The following is a 21,183-nucleotide window of genomic DNA, read 5'->3' on the forward strand; positions in this document are numbered from 1 at the left end:
CAACATAGTTTCAGAAAGCAGAGGGTGGAAGATAAACAGTGTTTGTGCAACATAAGCAAGTCTGCACACAAGGAAACAGAAATGTGAAAATAAATACAGGTAAAGTGGTGGAAAGAATTTTTTATTTTCCCCTGTTAGAAGAAAACAAATATCTACTAAGACAAATAACCACTTCCAAACCATGCTCCTGTTTCTAGAGCTTCTAGCTGAAATTGGTTTTTGTAGCAATAGTAGCTCGCTTACCCGGCTGTTCTACAAACTGGCACATAACTGAAGACACAGAGCAGATATATACATATTACAGGAAGAACAGAAGAACAAGAGCGCTTCACTTTTTTTTCCTGAACAAAAATTCAACTAAAAAAATAAAAAAAAACTTCCTCCCCTCACGAAGACAATTTACTTCAATGTATGTATTCAAAGGCTTTCAGGTTTCTTTTTGTATTTAACAAACATTATCAGTTGATCATTACCCAGAAGCAGGTACAACAGTTGCCAATACACTGTTCACTTACAGTAAAATACCTAATCAGGAAAATCTTCAATGGCCACAAAATTTTCTCCACAAAATTGCTACCCAAAGCTTTCTTGGGCTGAGTGCACCAAACCTCATTTGCACTTGGCAGCCCTGTAAATGACTTAAACTCTACTCAGAAATCCTTGATATACAAAATCCAAGTAATCCAAACTCTGCAAACAGAGTGTAGAGACCAAATACACTGCGGAGTAGATAGGGAAAAGGGGGAAGTCTCAGATTAAGACAGTAAAAACTGAGAATATTGCCTAGAACAGATCACTAACTTAGATCTTTAATAGAACTTCTAGATCATTTATCAACTTAACTACTCTTTCTATACCTCTAATCAGTCTAAATTGACTTCAGAATTAAACTTTCAAACACTGCAGGTATCACAGGAAAGCTCAAAAAAGCTACCTAACCTGCAAGAAGTTATATTTCATCTTTACATCACTGTACTACCCATAGAACCAGTCCTGTAAGCTGAGTAAACATGCAGTGCTGGGTACAACAGCAGCACAGTGATCTGATCAAAGGCCTTTATAATAAACAACTAATTTAGGAAAGCATATTAATATTCTACCAGTATATAAGAATTTACATATAACTAGAGAACCTACTAACAAGCTTCTTTTGAATCCCATATGAATTCTCTCCAAACTAAAAGCCTGAAGTCCAAGGCAGCCTACCTTCATCAAGGTTACTTGTACTTGGCCCCTTGTTCTACCCAGAACTCTGTGGTTGGGCTCTGTGAAAAAAACAGAACTAAGTTTTCTTTGCTTTTACTAGTTTTCACCAAATGTAACTGAACTTGATAAATATGAAAAAAAAACAAAACCGTTGGCATGAGGAGGCAGGGATGAAAGAATAAAAAGTGATTTTATTCTCAGAAAAAAAAAAGATCTAATTTTATCAGTACAGTCCACTCAATTCACCTGTCATTTGCTGCCATTCCCCCACTGACATCCAGTGAAAGAATAAAAATACAGATTATTCTAATTTAAAGCTTCATCTATTTTCAAATTGTCACAGAGCTGGTTGATCATCATTTCATAAGAATCTGAATGCAAATCTTGGAATCAAAAAATGGCATCATTCTTGGATTAAAAGGAAATAATTATTAATAATTATAAATGTAGTTATCATAAGGCACAGTTTCAATATTTTTTTAAAACTCTTGTCCTGTACCCATTGTTTATCTGTACCCATTTAAGCATGTTCTTAACATGGCAAGTTACATTCAACATTTATTTTTGTTTGAAACTCATAAGGAAAAGAAGCAAATAACAATCAAGCCACACTAGTGAAAGATTTTTATGCATTCCTATTCAAAAGATGGTTTGACTTGCTCTTTGGAAAGCCCCTCTTGTTATGTAATGATATTTTGCTGTTTTCAGAAGCTCTCTCTTGTACTGCTAAATAGAGGGGGGAAACGGTGAAATTATTACTCAAAAATTTAGTTAACAGAATAAAAATATACTTTTTAAATTAAACAATGTAGCTTCACTCACCAGCAATTGATAGAGATATAATCTGCATATCAGTGAGACCAACAGACAAGTTTTCTTCCCTTCAGATCTTTTCCTGGGGCATCTCCAAATACATTCTATCAGGTTTTTACATATTGATAATTTACCTCCCAAATAAGTAAGCAAATATTTGCTGACCTTTTAAATTGATGAGATTAAGTTTTTTGTTCTTAGGACACCTTTGAACAGGCATGATTTTCAGTAGCTTTAGAAAAGTTTAGAAATTCTTATTTCACACATCAGTCTTCAAAAGGGTTTTTTTAAACTTTCTTTGCTATATTACACCCCAAAAAAAAAGACTTGCTCAACTGTTAGTAAAACTGACACAATTTTTCCCCCTTTTTTAACAACATAAATCATTTACATCTGGGTTAACCAAGGTATTTAACAAAATTATGTGACTGCAGTATGAAATAGTGCTAACATTCTTCAATTTAAATATACAATTGCACATATGTGCTAACTGTGAATGCAGAGTTTAAGAACATATTAAAATATGTTGAAAAATCAGCAGCCAAATTTTAGTTTGGACTGCATGTCCTTAGTTTACTCAACTGTCTACCAGCCCATGATATTAACTTTAGATGCCCAAATTACATAATGTCACCAGTCAATAAGAGCCTGTTAAGAAGCACAGGAAAAAATGAGCACAGGTGAAAGAGGAGTTAAAACAAGAAGCAGTACAACATCAATTTTAGCTCAGCTGTTACCTTGGTCTTCCCGCTAAGCCCTAACAGCAAGGTGAGCTCTAAATAATGCATCTTTTGCCCTGCAAAAGATCTCTAACATGTACATGTCCTCCCTGCAAAGACAGAAAAATAAACATGAACTCATCAGCTCACTTCTCAAGCAGTGCATCATCTTCCTTCCTTGAAAAGTCACACATTGTTCCATTTGAAACAAATTTTGCAGGAGATGGGTGTGTTACTTCATTGTATCAATCCGTCCTTAAATCTGCACAGACCAACCCGTCACCACTCCATAACAATAGGTAACTCAGCAGGATATTCCTCTGACTATTTTTTATGTCTAATCTGTTGGTGTGGTTTTTATTAACAATTTTTATTAACAATTTTCCCTAAGGGATTACCATGCTTTTGCCAACCACCTAAGATAGATTTCTCATAGGAGTTTTTTTCAAAGGTACTGCCAATAAACTGCTGGGTTTATATGCTGAGATATCATTCAATGCAGTTCAAGATGTGGTGTAATCACCAGCTGTCCAGTACACCTTGACTGCAAAGTACTGAAGAGAGGAACTTCTCCCCTGTACATAAAAAATATATCAATATATACTGCAGCTATAATATACTGCAAACCACCTAATATCTGTTAGGCATTAATGTAACAAATGGACAAATATAAACAAAGATTCACTACATACTCTGAAAAACATAGAAACATCAGAACCTCTGAAAGTTATCTAGTCTAACTTCTCTCTTATAGCTGAACTACCACCAACACAAGGTTTTGTTTACCCAAGTCCAAAAACAAAGGAGGAAGTCTCCACCATCTCTCTGGGTACGTGTTGCAATACTGCACTACTCTCCTAGCAAAGAGCTTTTTACCTAATGTCCAGTCTGAGTCTCTTTCAAACCATAACTCTCAGTTCTTGGTTTCAGCCTCTGTCATCAGCTGAAAGAGTTTAGCTCCATCAGCTTTGTAAACGCTTCTTAAGATTCACATCAAGAACCAATTTAGCACCAGAATACAGTTCAAAACCTCTCCAGTTTTGTGACAGTTCCTAAATAAAAGTAGTCAAATGAAAGAAGAAAGAGGAGGTTTACATTGGATGATCATTTAAGAACTGTAAGTCAGGACACTGGCATTTCTTTGTAAGGTTTGAAAAACATATCAATCCCTGGGTCAAGGCCACATGGCATGATACATGATCATAAACATAAAGATATACTAGAGAGATATTTCTAGATGTAGAGGACAAGTATTTTTATTTCCTGAACTATTTGATTTTACTGTATTTTCTGCCTGACAATATGTTATAGTTACCTGGACTCTTGCTGCTATGATCATTTGCCTTGTGACAAAATGGTCTGCAGACATTCTGTTTCGTGAGAAGAATAACATACAGAAAACAAGGTCTAATTTTCCTCCAGAAATCAAGAAATCACATAGTCTAAAATCAAGAGATCTTTTCCCCTAACTTACTTCCCTCCATCCCTACACAAGCGCACACAGACTTTGACCAGATTGTTTCAATTTTCACTCAACTTTTTTTTTTTTTTTTTTTTTTTTTTAAGTGTAGGACAGCCAACTCTTTAGGAAAAAATGTAGTGAAAACTGTGTGGGTTTGGAATTGAACAGACTCCTACTCATATTCTACATATTTTGCTGCATTCCTTCTATTTAGAGGTAAGTATAACAAAAATAACAGAACAAAGACATGAGTTCAACCTTTCAGATATCTACAGTACGTGTGTTTTTATTATTTTGGTATGCCATTTTCACATTATACTAGATGTATTTGACTTTGGGTGGCAACATGTAACCCTCAGAGAGATAAGAACAGCACTTACAACATTAGACAGAGTGGTCAGCACACCTAGAGTCCTGCCACATAAACAGACAGCAAACCTGTAACCCAGCGCTTAAAAGCTGATGCAGAAGGGGCTGAACTTTGGAGCAAAATGGGAAAATTATTACAGCTAAACTGAAAACATCAAGTCATACTGTCATCTCCTTATCAGCGAGGTTTCCTTCATGGCACAGACCCTCACACCATGGATTAATAACACTACTTAAGATGTTTAACTCGTTGTGGCCCAAGGTTCTATGGGCCTTTCAGAAATGTTTCTGAATGCACTCCCTAGCCTAGCACCCATAAATTACATAAGGGCATCCAGTGCTGCCAAGAGGGAGAGCAGAGTATGCTTGACTAGGGCCCACATACATAAATAATTTCTATTTCTATGTAAAGGGATTTCTCAGGAGGAAAGATCAGGCAATAGGTAAGCTGACATTTTTAAGGACAAGCATCTTTCAGGCAAATTGCCTTATAGCCAGAATGTTTCTCCCAAACCCCATTGTGTCTTGCCTGTGCTTTTTCATCTGACAAGATGCTGATAAAAAATATTTCTAACACTTGGGAAAAAATCATTTCTCAAGGCTGATTTTTTAAAAAATAATTTGAAGAAGAAATAGGACATGCTTTCAGACAACACAGGACACGTTCAGAGACAGTTCTTTTAAAATGTACAACTTTAGAGGTTTAGAGCTGGCAACTGTGGTCATGGTTTGCAGCTTCTCTTAGTAGATCTTGGTATACACCTTGTGCCTAAAGTCACATTGGGAAGACCTTTTTATGCCCGCCAGTAACAAAAGTCTCATAATGCCTCTTCTCTTAGGAAGCGGCCAAGAACCAGATTAGATGGTGTACATTCTTGTTTCTTAATTTTAAAAAAAAAAAAAATTTATAAATTTTTATCAAAATAATTACCTATGTTCTATCTTGAATGTCATAATACTGTTTCTGGATGTGGTTCGGACTACAGAAAACAACAGGCCATGTAAGCGATACAATCACAACACCAACACAGACACTGTATAGTTGGAGAAGTGAAAGCTTACCTCTTGACTAAGTTTTCCTCAGCTGAAGAAGAAAACACATACAAGGAACAAGAAAAAGGAAGCCACAAATAGGTGGAGGAAGAGAAAGTAGACTAAAGAGATATACACTGGAATTTATGCCTAACTTTATGTCTATGCATAAATCACTGCAATATATCTATCCACAGTATTATCTCAACTACCCTTCTGTGTTGTTTCAGCAGATAAAACTAAAAGAGCATTTAGAAAGCAAAAATCTGCTTCATGAAGTAGCTGACTTGAAGTGCATACGTCAATATCTTATACTTTAAAAGATCAAAAGCTGATATGCACAATTTATTTTAATCATAAACATGGTTTTTGAATGAAAACAAGTCTGCGATCATTTTAGACCATTTCCCAGATAGAAAGATTCAAAAAGAAAGAAAAGTCTCAAAAAGCAAGAGCTCCTTTAACAGTACCAAAAGTGCACAAAGAAGGAAAAAGTTGAAAATCTGTGAAAATATGTTTTGGTCTGCAAAATCTTGGACATTCATACCAAAACCACAAGCCAGGAAAATGTAAACAAAAGGGATGTCAGAGCAGAGCAGGTTCTTCTGTAGCGAGACTCAATAACAAAATTTAGGTAGCCTTTCTAGCAGAACCCCCACAATCAACCCTGCAAAAGTGACACTCAAGTCTGATACAGAAAAATGAAACAATTTTCTCACCTCAGTGCCTGGCAAAATCATGGAGCAGCTCCTCAGGGACACTATGCTAATGCACATGGAAAATAATAAGGTTATTGGTGATAGCTAACAAGGATTTGCTAAAGGTAAATCATACCTGAGAAATCTGGTGGCCTTCTGCCACGGAGTTACAGCAGCAGTGGATGAGGGAAGAGCAGAGAACATTATATACATGGACTTTGCAAAGCAGTTTGACATTGTCCTGCATTACATCCTCCTCTGTATGGTGGAGAGATGTGGATTTAATGGAAGGACCTCTCAGCAGACAAAATTTGGCTGTATGTTAGCACTCAGAGTTGCAGTGACCAGCTCAATATCCAGCAGAAAGCAGTGAGGGGTGGATGTTCCTCAAGGCTGGTACTGAGATGGGCATTTTTAACATTGTCGGTGACATGGACAAGGGGACTGAGAGCACCCTCAGCAGGCTTGCTGCTGACACCAAGCTATGTGGTGCAGCTGACAACCTGCAGGGAAGGGATGCCATCCAGAGAGTCCCTAACAGGCTTGAGATGGGGGCTTTTGCAAACCTCAGGAAGTTTGGCCAATGAGGCCAAGTGCGAGGCCCTGCACCTGGGTCAATGCAATCCCAGCACAAGTACAGCCTGGATGGAGAAGGGAGCAAGACTAGCCCTGGGGAGAAAGACTTCAGGATGTTTGTGGACCAAAAAGCTCAAAATGAGCTGCCAATGTACATTTGAAACCCAGAGGCCGTCTCTGAGCAACAGAACTGTAATTTTGTACATTTTTTACATTTAAAAATTACATTTAATTTTAATTTTTACATTTAAAATTACATTTGTAATTTAAATTTTACATTTGTAAAACTAAATTTGTAATTTCTACGAAATTTCTGTAATTTTGTGATTATTAAGGTGCCTTCCAAGCACTAATCATTCTATGATTTTACCAGAACACACCATAAGGAAGCCTTTACAAATGACAATTTGACAGTATGCAAAAGGTATGTAGTAGCACCAGAAGGAAGGGAAGTCCTCCTCCAAGCAGCGAGACATACAAGTCAACTGCTAGCACTGACTAAAGACAAAGACATACTATATATACAGCCACACTGTTCTACAGGGAAGATTAATCAAGTATTTTAGAGGGCAGTTCACCTACACTTCAGATAAACACTTGAAAAAGATATTTTAATTATATACTTGATTGCAACTATGTAAGTGCAACCATATTACATAACATCAACATAAACAGGTCTGATGCCAACCAGTCAAGAAGACAGAGATGACCTACACAATTGTAATGTTAAAAAAATCTACAAACAAGACGTGTTTATCACAGATTGAGATACGCACTGAGTACACTGAGACCAAGACTTGTCTCTATAGTAATTCTTAATTCTACATTTTTGTATCTTAAAAATAATTGCTAGCATAATCACTAAAAAAAAACAAACACACATTTGGCAGAAGTTTTTAACTGAAATAGTTTCATATACAAAATACAGTAAAAATAAGAAACCAAAAGTGACAATATGCAGACTTTACTAAGCATGTTTGTTTCCTTGCAACTAACTACAGTATAAACATATACATACAGGCAGATTTCTCCAAACACAGAGCAGGGAAAAGAAAATCTAGGTAAGAGGAACAAATTAGTTTCAGATGTTTGTGAGAGATTTCCAGAAGTCAGAGGAAAACACCTATGGTCAAAGTCTGCACAAATCCCTACAGGGATTTGACACATAGCAGGGTGTTTCACACAATCCGCAGCAGAGATCACCTACATACAAACACAAACCCACCACACTCTCAGGACACACTGGGCTTTCTGTGCATTTTCAGGTCATCATGTGGTTTACACTCAGTAAGTCTTCTATGGGATAGACAGTCAGACCTTGGCTATTTCAAATTCACTGATCACATGCCATACTATTTCCACATGGCACCTCTGTCTGGGAAATGTTGCAACTTCATTCATTAAATTCCATCCTTTCTCTGGCAACAGAGGTGAATCTCATCAGCAATGAGAGAAGTATCTCATATGCCTATTCATCTTCTACTTTCTTTAAATCATTATGGAAATCATGTATTTCCTAGCGAAATCATCAGTGGAAATAACACAAGTCCAACACATTCCTTTTATAATTCATTTAAGCATCAAGATGTGAAGTGCTTTGGTTACAAGCCTGTCCTCTATCTAGAGCTCCATCTAATTTTTTATTCTATGACAATACATTCAATAGTCTTCAATCATTAGCTAGGAAATTCTCAAATGCTCTACACAGGTTTGTGGTATTAGACCCATATTCCTTATCTATATGCATGACGGATTACATAACAGAGTCAACATTTCTTAAAAATTCTAATTTCTTTAAACTAATTCAGACTGACTCCCTTTCACTGAATTTATATTTTACTAGTGTCTTCTCAGATATGGTCCAAAAGTAACTTTAACTAAGCCACAAACTAATGTTACACAAAACAACTTACAGTTTCAAGGGTGGAGAACAATAAATGTAAAGTCAATAAAAGATTAAACATCAAAAATCTCCCTTGAGTTTGGAAAATGTTTATGTGGATGATAACAAGGCACCTTGAATTTCTGAAATTCAGTTTAACAACTAGGTACTTCCACAACACAGACAGAGGAAACATTTGGTGCTGAGAAAAACTCACTTCATGTATAAAAAAAAAATTAACACTTTGTTACCAGTGCACACCAGTAAAAGACACCACGAGAATTTAACTATTACAAATAAACATCACATTTGTAAAAACTTTTCTGGAACATATAAAGACTGTGACTACAGACAACAGCGTTCTGAATACATGAAATGTTTACATTTGTATGTTTGAATGAAGATATGTGACTCTTGGTCATCATGGTAAAAACCTGACAGTTTTTTTCCCTTTATCCTGAAGCTAAAAATCTCTATAGTACCTCATGTGCACTGAGTCCCTATCTGACTCTAAAGGAATTGATTTCATTACCACCAGGCTCTTATTTATTTTAGGAGAATGTGTAGGTTTGGCGGGGCGGGGCGGAGCAAACAAAAAAAACCCACCCAAACAAAAAACACCCACAAACAAAACCCCCATTATTCATATAAACAAACCTCACATGTTTTCCATGACTGCTTAAAAACATTGTAGAAAAAGATAAATATATTTTCACATCACCCTTTGGAAAAGGTTTTCTCCTTTCTTTGCTCAAACCACAAGAGATTCCAGCCTGAGAAAACAAAACTGAGTTCATTTAAGAATAAGTTAGATTTTCCTTATAATGACAAGAGTTACAATGACTTATAATTAGAAGCAAAAGTGGATGCATACCTGTTCCTGAATGTGTTTGGTTCAATTATCAGGAATACTCTTAAAACAGCTCTTGATTAGATTTGTAGCAATTCTCCTAATTTAACACTAGATAACCTCACATAAAGGTGAATCTGGGCAGTTTCCCAGTTGCAGTATGCTACTTGAACCAAGTACTTTTCTTTTTGTCCTTTCCCTTTCCCAAAATGGCCTCTCCTTTCATTACTTTTTTTCCCTACTGTAAAATTTCAGAATTATTCAAACCACTGAATCATCTACAATACTACTTTTATAAATCAGTCTGAACTACACAGCCTATGCAGATCAAATGTTATTTCCTCTGTTTCTGATCAATTTCTTCCCTGTATTTATGATTTTGTATTCAGCACAACTTCTAAGTGTTCAAGTGCTGAAGGCCTAGCCAGCATATAATCTTAAAGGCTGACCTAAGAACTATTTTATAAAATCTGCATTCTCAAATCAAAGAACACTGTGTTATGTATTTACTTGAAAACTCAAAGTTTCTGCAACATCACTACAGTATCCCAGCTCATCATATGTGAGCTATAGCAATGACAAAGAATTTCAATAAACACAAAATACAAATAATAATATCCCCTTTGAAGAAAACTTCCATGACTTTGAATTAAAAAGTTGTATAAAGATTATTTTCTTTGTCTTTTTAGTATAAAAATTCTTTGGTAACATGGTCATTCCATATAATTAAAGTGCGCTCTGGATTACACTTTTGTCCTGGAAAAGTGGTTTTATTGTTGCAGCTAACTCAAAAAGGGCAATAATTCACACTATTTATCTTCAGAAAACAAAGATCATATTTTACAATATTCTCCCACTGTTCTGGTGGGGGAGTCAGCCTAGAAGTCAAACACTGGCACATATTTTAAAGTTGATCCTCATTTCTTGTCAACTATGTCATCATTTAAATGCTAAAGATCCATTTTAACTGAAGAAAAAATAACCCCACATTGACAACTCTCGTTTTTCATGTCACTATAAGCTAGGCAAACAAAACACACAAACTCAAAGGAATCAAATTTTGTTGTCTTCAGAACAGTTCTTAACAGATTTAAACATGTTTGAATTTATGCCAGAAATCGGTATGTACCATTTAATCTTCAGATTTGTAAAGAAAGTGCCTTTATAGTTATCTCAGGATAAAATTTCTGTAAGAATGTCTCTCATGTAAAATAGAGAAAAAGCCACACTGCGCTCATTCCATTTTTCACATCGAGTACATTAGATCATCAATATAATTATACTCTCTAACAAAATTAAAAACCTGAACAGCATCAGAAGTGCAAAAGTTAGAGTACTCTAATGTAAGTAAACGCAAATACATGTTTATAAGGAAATATAAACTTCTAAATTACACATAGCATTAAGTTTTATACATGTGAACCCACATGTATATTATTTATATACAAAACCACCATATAAAGATATAGAAATAGGGAGGGTCTGTACACATATACACACATAAATATATCTATATACATACACACACTGCATTACCATCCTACTCAGACCTACATATGCTCCACTCTGCACACTTCGAGAAGTTTATTTCAACTTAACATAAATTTTGAGTAGAAGTAAATTAAGTGGGTGTGTAAACCTGCACAGAGTAAGGGTCATAAGCATCTCAAATCAGGTATGCCCACACTACCATGGAAGAGGTTCCCTATAAACAGATCATCTGACTCTTGATACTGAAGAGAAGTCAGCACAATCCTAAAAATAAGATGACTGCTTAAATATTTAACAGCACACCACAGACACGGTGTTGATTTTAGCAGTCTAAATAACAACCATTGAGAAAAACAAAACCACAGTTTCTCATCCTCACATACTGCTTCAACAATCCAGACCAAACAGAAAGTGTGGAAGGAAATTGTCACCTGGTTGATCACTATTTTACACACCCAGAGAAACTTCAAAAATAGCATGAGATTTCAGTATAAAATTCTGCACAATATAGTCTCCTGCTTGACTTTGATAAGCAAATACATCTTTGTTATAAAATCAAGAGTAGACACCATTGCAAATCATTTCAGGAAAAGATAAAATCATGAACCCACAACACACAAATAATTACCTCATAACAGTTTTAGATAGCCCATAATTTTTTTTAAAGTCTCTGCCAGTATGCCAAGTAACTTTGAATACGCAAACAATCCCATCAGGTTTAGTGAAACAATGCATGCTAGTAAAATCATGTATATAGACACAATTGCAGCACTAAGCTAAAAATGGAGGCCCTAAGGACTAAACAACATACAAATTGCTCTGCAGGGTAGAGGAGGTAGAGGCCACCATTTAAGAAGAAAATAAAAACAAACAAACCAAAGCCTATATTTCTTCCAGTTTTCCCTTTCTTTGAGCCACTTCCCTCTTGACAGCCTTGGGAAAGCAGATATCTCAGCTCTGAGAAACTGCGACTAGAAGAAAGTTCCTCATTCAAGTGTGCCCTGCAGAGAAGCAGCTACATGATGCTCTCTTTTATGCAATTAAGAAACTGCAACAAACTAATGTTCAAAATTTTTATGTCAGTACTCACTCAAGTAAGTTTGACTATTTGAGCACAGGCCAGCACGTTTAGTTTTCTTTACACAACGGTACATTGTTAGGAAATGAGGTTTAAAATCAAGCTTACAGTAAGCCCATTAATTAATAAACTACTCAAGAACAGTAAATAGAAGCAATAAATGCAAGAATCTTAGCTTTTCCATTATTGCTAGCACAATAACTTCTGAATGGTGAAACATGGAAAGTATTTAAGCTGTTTCAGACACATATGTGACCAAGTGACAAGTGTTGGCCTAGCTTTAAAAAAAAATATGGTAACATGAAAGGATACACTTTTGTCCAAAATTTAATTTAAGAAAAAACAGGTAGCCATTTCTTAAACTATGAAGAATGCAAAACTTAGAAATAAGGATGCATGTTTTATACTTTTCTGAAAACACTTCATTAGTTGCTCTTCAACAAAAAAGAAGTTCCACTGTTCAGTGAAGTTCAGGCTGATGATCTATGAAGAGATGTAAGGCAAAGCTATTTTTTTTTAATAAATAAATAATCCCTGCCTGAAATTACTTTACCTCAGTAAAAACAAGGGGGAAGAGGAAGACAATTATTTTCCATTATAGTCATCCCGAATATTTAGGCTTGTTTTTTTCTCCTTTGCAATCACTATGATACTTTTACCTGTGCCTTTCACACAACAAACACGGATAAAGTAAAACTTTATTCTACAACACGATTGTTAAAACAGAGAAATCAGATAAGGCAAAGGCAGCGGTGGCTCAGGCAGAAGCCCGGTGGATTTCAGCGCGTAGCGCGAATTTTACCGAAGCGCAGGTGAGCTGCGCCTGGCGATGGTGCCGCTCCGGAGGGCTTGCGGTGAGTGCCAGCCCCGCGGGCAGCGCGGCTCCGCGCCCGCCGGCCCGGTGGCCACCGCCGCCCGCAGGCAGGGCTGGCTCAGTCCCCTCCGTGCCGCGGCCACCTGCCAGCTGGCGGGGCCGGTCCCCAGCGCCACCGCGCAGCCTGTCCCCGGCGCAGCGCCCGCCCGCACGGCCCGGCACCGTCCGGCGGCTCTGCCGGGCTGCCCGGCACAAGGAAAGGCGTGCGAAGCGCTGCGCGCCGCTTTGAATCCTGGGCTCTCGGGGTTGGTTTTTCCTTGTTACTGTTTGCTTTGCCTTTTTTTTTTTTTTTTTTTTTTTTTAAAGTGGAAACTTTCCTTTCCCGGCAGAGGCCGGGATAGTGTGAACTGCCTCGGGGCGCCGCGCTGCCATCACAGATGACAGCTTTCTGCCCCCCGCGCCCCCCCTTCCGCAGCACTAAAAATCAGCGGCTAGATCCGGCCGGAGTTTGTTTTTAATAACGGCTTTTAGTTCGTACAGCCACCTACATCTCCTGCCAGTGAAATAAAAGTCCCGCTCGAGTGCGAGCATCCCGCACAGAACCTCCTCCGCACCGGGGTCGTGGGGAGCGCGGCAGGGACACAAGTGGGGCGCCGGGGGGAAGGAAGTGGGGCCGGCGGCAGTGAAGTTGGGGTGGGTTTCGTTTATCCCCGGAGCAGAGCCGCCGGGAAAGGAAAGTTCACAGCCAACAACAGCGCCCGAGGGCAGCGGGTCCGGGCTGGCGGGAGGGGGCTCGCTTTGGGGCCTTCTTCTTACCTTCTGGTCTACGATGGAGCAAGCCATTTCCCGGACGTGGGCGAGGCTGAAGTCCCCCGAGGAGTCCTGCAGCAGCAGCACCGGCTCCCGGCTCAGCCCGATCTGGAGGTGGAAGGCGACGCCGCCGCCGGCAGCAGTCCCCGGCGGCGGCAGCGGGCTGGGCGGCCGGATCAGCGGAGGGGCGCTCATCGGAAACTTCCCGCCGGAGCCGCCGCCGGAGCCGAGGAGTCAGGGACGGAGGGGCAGAGTCGGGCGCCGCCGCGAAAAGTTTGCGGCCGCCCCGGAGGCGCCGGGCGAGTTTCCCCGCGAAGTTTCAGGAAAGTCCCGCCGAGCTCCTCCCGGGTGAAAATGGCGGGGGGGGTGGGGGAGAGGACCGGGGAGGATGCAGACAGGAAAAGGCGGTGAGAAAGACGCGCGGGGGGAGCCCAGCCCAGCGCCGCCGAGGTGGTGCCGCCGCTCGGGCTGTTGGCGCCGTGCACGGCGCGGGGGCGGGCCGGGCCGCGCCCTCCGCCGGGACGGGCCCGCGCCCAGCCGGGCCGGGCCGGGCCGGGCCGCACCGCACCGCCACAGAACGGCGGCCGTGGCCTGCCAGGCGGCCTGGGCAGGAGCCAGCGCAGCGGCGGCGGGTGGTTCCCCACGGCAGGGGGGCTTAGCTGAGCTGGCTCTGACCTCCCCACCTGGCCCAGGCAGTGGGCTGAGAGTCTCCTCTTCCCCCGTGATCCCCGTTGGGCAGTATCTCATGAGGCAGAGGCGGCAGAGCCCGAGGAGAGTCGGGGATTTCCCTTGTTGGTAGGCAGCACGGTGGCCTCCGCCGGGCAGGGCGGCAGCTGCCCCCGAGGACGGAAAGCAGTGCCAGGGTAGCGGGAGCTCCCGTCTGACTCCGGCTCTTCTGCCCGGCCGCTCCGGTCCAGCAGTGCCCGCGGGTCTGGGGAAGATGCAGGGGACAGGCTGCACCCACCTTTTCTCTAACCCAGCTTCCAGTCTCAGGTACAGTCTGTGTTAAGGAGGAACTCCCTGCCACCCAAAACCAGGATGAGTTACTCTTCCCAGCTCTTGAATCGGTGCAAGCCCCACCCGTTTGCACAAGCAGCATTCATGGCAGGGCAATATTCAGTCTAAAAAAACTCCTCTTGAAGATGTGCAAAGGCAGTGGAAATGTGAGCTGTAAATGTTTGAAAATACCAACAGAAAGACTCTTAAGCTAGCTATATACCTGTAGGTTTGTTTGAACTACTACAGGTAGTATGTATGCTACATATGCGCTTGAAAATTCAGTAGTTGATCTGATTTACAACTTGTTTCATTGCAAATTGATATTTTTTGACGAAAATTTATATGTGCAGTTGTTTCATTTTGATCCTGTCATAGTAGGACCCATTTTATTGTTCTCAGCTTATTTCCAGCCTGGGAAGTACTGCTAGCTTCCCATGACCCCATGGCCTAGCCACCTTTTCTATACATGAGTCAACACAGGAGAAACATACTAGAAGATCCTGCAGCCCTGCTTCATTGTTGAATCTGAGGTTAAGAGTGGACCCCTTACTTCCTAAACTCCCAGTGAGAGCCTTAGGCATGGCTAATTGGAATCTTTCACTCAGACATGGTCAACGACTCATATATTAAAGGATAAAAAAGAATACCTAAAGCACTCAACAGGATGGTCTTCCTTACACATTTGTGACTTCTAGACAAGCTCAATTCTAAACCAGTTTTCTTTTGTGTATTTCATCCATATAGTAAGTAATATAGTGAACCTTGCCATCAGACTTAAAGTTGTGCTTTTACAAATTCATATCAAACCTACTTTTGCTGATGTGTTTGATGGCGATTCTTTGAGCAACCTAAACCACCCATTCATTATGCAGTTCTTCTGCAATTCCTCAGATAAGCAGAGCAGAGGTAGCAGTAACAATATTGAGAATTACATGTCCTTGGTTTTCTCATGTATGTGAAATCAATTGATAGAGCTCATATGTCATGACTTATCTGCAGTTCTACAACCTCTGTACAGATACAACTCTTTTTTTCAAAAAGAAAGCTTACGGTATTTTTTAGAAGTTGTAGGTTGCTGAGTAGTTGGTTTAGTGGGTCAGCTGTGTTGAATATCCCTTTGTAATCAGAATAGATGAGGGCAGGATTTCTTCGGTGCTGTGTCAGCCAGCCGTATACAAATGCCATTTATTAAAGGATTCAGTGGAAGCACATGATGTGATCCTGAGTACAACCTGGCCTGTTGTACTTACTGAAATGTCATCTGTTTCATGATCCTTCCAGATCAGGGAATTGTGCTGATGCCAGGGAAGGGAAAAAATCATTCACAGCAGTATCTGACCTCATACAGAGTGCATGCCTGGTTGCTAATCTGTACATGCTCAGGTGGAAAAACCACGGGAAGCTTAGGTTTTACTGCACCTGCACAGATCAATTCAGCAGTACATGAATTTCCACCTCGAGCTTGCAGGGGGAAAATGCATTTGGCACACACGGCTACACAGTTTATACATCTGTCTATGTACAGGAAGAGGGCAGTCAGCAGAGGATGTCACTGTAACATCAGATTATGAAAGCATCTCCAAACTGCCCTCAAGGTACACTTGCTGTAATGTTACTTCTAATTGCTCTACATTGCCAGACTATGAAGGGTGAATAGAGGTCTTTGTATGTTCTCATGCACTGTATAGTTGAGCCTCCACTTCCATGTGTTTCTGAACCCGTGATCTTCTCTCAGTTTTCTGCATTGCATAGATGGTATTCTGTTCTATTCATCAGGAGTGAGTAACATACCCTGCATAAAGTTTTTATTCCTTTCTGCTTTTCTCCATCTGTGATGTAACTGGTCCTTTTTTGAACAGTCCATTTATCTTTCTTCTTTTCAACAGAAGCAATTTTATGGCACATATGTTTTAATTTTAAAAAAAATTGAACAGCCAACAAGATTAATGCAGAATATACCTTAGCGATGGAGAATATTCTGTAAGTTTGTTTGACCTAGATGGTGGTAGTTTCTAGGTTAAAGTTGTTGACCTAAAACTTAGTTCCTGTATGTTTACAAAGAGAGTAGAACACAAGTGATTACAATGAGATGTTTACTGCTGGTTTTGTGAGGCAGATAGTGGAATATCGTATCTCATTCTATGATCAATATTGTGAAAAATATATTGCTTGTCAATATGCTCAATAGTATAGTGTATCTTGGGAAGGAGAAAAGAATGGAGAAAAGCAAATAAAGAGTAAAAAGAAGTAGTCACTGGAAACTGGATAAAAAGCGTGACTGAAAGTTCAAATTGTCACTGTAAAAACAAGTAGTCATTCAAATAAATAAACCATGAAAATGGTAGGTAACTTTTTCTGATGTTTGCAATTTTAGACTGTTTACTCACAAGCTTTCTGGCCTCAGTACTGTGGCAACTTCTTTGGTTTCTCAAGGTCAGAGTGGAAGATATCTGCCTTTAGCTGTTTATTATGTTCCTAATGGGATCCAGAAAAGACAAACCACATGAATTCAAGGATGTAAAGATAGTAATTTTTCTTTCTCCCTTGTAAGAAATGTATCTTTTCTCACAAGGAAAACTCATCTGTCTAGGAAGAAAGTGATTTGGTATAAATCCTTTGTGCCTTAGGTCAATTTTACATGTGCACTTCTGCTGGACTCCATAAGCAGTTCAACATGAGAGCAGAAGCCTGTGGAAGAGTTTACTTTTCAAGCCACTACTAAAGATAACAACTTTTCGTCCTTGAAAATTTATCTCTTCAGTGTGCAACAACAGATCAAATGTTAAATTAGGAAAAGACACTTTGCTGTGGCTGATTCAGGCCAATACCCATTTTTACATTCCTTCATCTTACACATTCCAAATCTACTCATACACCTCTATGCTAGAGCAGAAACCTCAAATTTTATGAAGAGTGGCTCTCATGTCTAGAGGTGATTTACATATTCTTTATATAGACTTTGATTTTAACCTTGAGTATGCAGCCAAATCTGTTTATGTTAAGGATAAGTGAACATATCCTGTTTCTACAGTTAAATACAGACTGTGTTATTTGCATTCTTACTAAGCAGCAAAATGCGCTTTTTTAAAGGCACATCTGCAAAAGTGAAAACATTTTTTCTTTCTGCCGTTTTCAGATGCTGAAATGGTGTTTAAAGTGGACTGCATGCTCCTGTAATTTCTCTCCTGAAACAAAAAAAACCCAAAAAACATTGGAAACTAATTAAGCAAGGGAAAAAGAGAAAAACTGACTGCTAAATACAATGGAATGAAATTTGGGAAGAAATGTGTAGACTGTGATGGAAAGGAAAAAGATACTAGGGTTGGAAATGCAAATGTCACTGAATCTGGGATTGGTATTGTGTTAGGGCTGAACTGGTAAGTAAAATGGAGCTGATATCTGAAATAGTGACAGCATAGTTTCACAGATAAGCTCCTGGGTATTTATTTGGAGAGAAGGAGCAGATGTTAGCTGTACAACTGGTTAGGGATTTCCCGATAAGCTACTTATGTCCATGAGAAAATGATAACAATTCAAGATCTAAATGGTTGTTGTGAATAGAGTAAATCTCCCATATTTTTTGTCTGTTGTTTTGGTTCTATTGTTTTTCTAAAAAAGAATGTTTCCAATTGTTAAAAATGCTTCATCATTTCTAACTGGAAAGGAGTCTTATCTTCCATGACTTTTTACTAAATGTTGTAGATAATGGAAACACATTTGAAAACAGTGGGGAACATTTAAAAACAGTAAGCTTAATAATTTAAAATTCAAGTTTAAAAATTTAATACAACTTAATGGAGTATTTTTTTATAAACTGATCACAAAAATCTCTGATTTTTTCTCTTTTCATAGCTTGGAAATGGAAATTAAACTCTGCCCAGTGATAGACTTCCACAGTCAGCAGTTTTGCCAGCCTGAACCAAACTGATCATGGACATAAAAGGTAGATAACATAAAATAGAATCTGAAATATTGCAGGATAAAGCATTTTTATGCCCAATATCTGCATACTTTGGGTTTTTTTTTGAGCAAGAAGTGCTGCTTTGAGAGGGAAAAGGTTTCTTTGGTTTTCTTTATTCTCTGTGCATCAAGCTGACCTCACAATACTTGAAAAATTCTGTCATAGGGCAGGCTCTGTTTATCCCAAAGTATGTATTGAGGATGTTTGTTATGGCTTGATGATAGAATAACTGATGCATTCAGATAAGCATGAGTATCTTGGCATTGTTTGTGCATATTTGTACAAATTGTCCTCACTGGCTTTCTGGTTCTTAGGAGCACACTATGCCTGGAACATTGCTGCTTGAAACTGCTGAGGCACTCTTCCCATTCTGGGGATGCTGAAGTGAAGTAGTTACTGTGCCTAAAGACATAGGTCAAGCTTAATTCAGTAATTTCTTAATGGTACTTCTTGGGTGATTTCTGAACAGAGTATTTTCTTGAAATTAGATTGACAATCCCATTAGTAAAAGATGCATGCTCTTGAAAATCAATTATGCAGTATTTTAGATATTTTTTATTATTATAACAAATTTCTTGTAGTACAGTTCTCTGATTATTACATAAGAACGTAATCAATTTACAATCTTTGTTCTTTTACATATCAAGAGGGTATTATAGCATTTGTGGCTATTGTCCAGGTCTCCTTGTCATTATCACTCAAGTTCTTCGTCAGTACAAAAAGGACCTTCATCAGATCCTGGGAATGAAAATACTGCCACTGCAGAATCAGATGCATGCATATTTTGATATTGATGTATATTTGATATTCAGGTATTGATGCACGATTTTGACCAGTAGGAATAGGTGTCATTGTCATAGTATTTCTGTGAGTGGGTACAGCCTGAAGAAAGAGTCCGTTAACTATCCATCAACAGCTGTGTCCAAAGCTTATGGAGCCAAAGAGAACAAGCAGAGTGGCCAAGAGAAAGTAAGGATAACATAGTCTTAATTGTGAGCTAAGCAATGTTTGATAGTACACAAAGAACATAGGTTTGCAAGCAGTTTTAAAGTTGAGCTAGAAATTTATCTAACTGCTAGGTATGTCTGAAATTCTGAATTTCTGCTCTGACATTTAAAAATATGCTAGCTGAGCTTGCAAGGTTGATTGGTCTCTCTATGACTAGTTTTAACATACTTTTATGTGGTTTGATATTTTTCATTTATATTTATATATTTATAACAATATTTTTTTTGTCCGATATAATTTGAATAAACTAAATTGTGGTTAACCTAAATTATATAATGATTTTTGCATGAATAATAAGACCATACCCAGGTCCAGGTAAAACAGGTGGGATTCTTGAGACAAAGATATGAGATAATTGATAAGCACTGCTTCTGTGTTCTTAAGTGCAAGTTTCCTCACTTGTGATGATTTAATGAGTTAAGAGAGGCTGTGTTTAGAAACAGAGAATCAATAGATTTCTTACCTAAATTATCATTGATCTTTTAATATTTATTGATGTTGGTTACTGCTGCTGCCTTGGTTTCGCTGCATGACACTGAAAAGCCAGAGCTAAGAATAACATTATGCGGGAACCTAGTATTTTACATAGGAGGAGAGAGGATGAAGAATGGAATGGTGCAGGAGATCACAGGGAAACTGCAGAAGAGAGGAAGATAAAAATGGAAAGAGAGAAGATTCACAGAAAAAAAAAATTGCTGCAAGAAGTACTACAGTTGTACATCATAGTTTCTTACTTGAAAATGTTCAGATTTAAAAATTTGACCCTAACAGTTGAGCAGACTCTGTTTTACCATAACTAAAACTATATTTTCCTTTCATTTACAGTCACTGCCTTGCTGTGTTAACTTTATGTTATTGTAGCTTTTCAGTTTGGGGTTCAAATTAAGAAATATTCCATTTTATTTTTATATTCAACTCATGAAAGACTGGTAAACACACTACATACTGTACGAATGCTAAAAGTTGTTCCTTACAAGTCTGGTAAATAATGAAAGTTCACTCTTACACCAATTGCATCACATGTTTATTTAGGATAACCTCATAGAACTAAATACACTCAGAAAACAAAAACTCTGTTCTTGTATCTTACTCCAACATAAAAAAAAAAACAAATGTAAAAAAGACTTAGTTGGAGAACATCTTCAAGTAATAAAAAGGCCCTTTTATTTAAACCATAATTTAGGATTAATCACAGGGAGAAAAATGTGTGTCTTTTCTCTTCCATAATAGACAAACGTCTCAACATGAAGCTCGACACAATGCTGCAGCATTGTCACCCTGGGTTAAATAAACAAGGCAATCATAAGATAGAGTAGAAAGACATTTCAAACAGATTTCTAACTGTGTTTGATTATACTTAAATTTAATGGATCTTGACACGATGAAGCATGTGAAGAGAGTCTTAAAAGTAACTT

General features: G+C 38.7%; 1 protein-coding gene across 2 annotated transcripts in view; it reads right to left on the reverse strand.

Moving 5' to 3' along the window:
• The window catches only part of PRKD1 (protein kinase D1), a 117,730-nt gene extending 103,453 nt beyond the window's left edge, over positions 1-14,277 (reverse strand). For both annotated transcript variants that reach the window (XM_058851354.1, XM_058851344.1), the window contains exon 1: positions 13,807-14,277. In XM_058851354.1, coding sequence (XP_058707337.1) covers positions 13,807-13,995 — 189 coding nt within the window. In that variant the 5' untranslated portion in view covers positions 13,996-14,277. The remainder of the gene's footprint in view (positions 1-13,806) is intronic.
• Between the last annotated feature and the right edge of the window lie 6,906 nt (positions 14,278-21,183).

The sequence above is a fragment of the Poecile atricapillus genome, chromosome 1, assembly GCF_030490865.1.
Source record: "Poecile atricapillus isolate bPoeAtr1 chromosome 1, bPoeAtr1.hap1, whole genome shotgun sequence".
NCBI classification, from domain to species: domain Eukaryota; kingdom Metazoa; phylum Chordata; class Aves; order Passeriformes; family Paridae; genus Poecile; species Poecile atricapillus.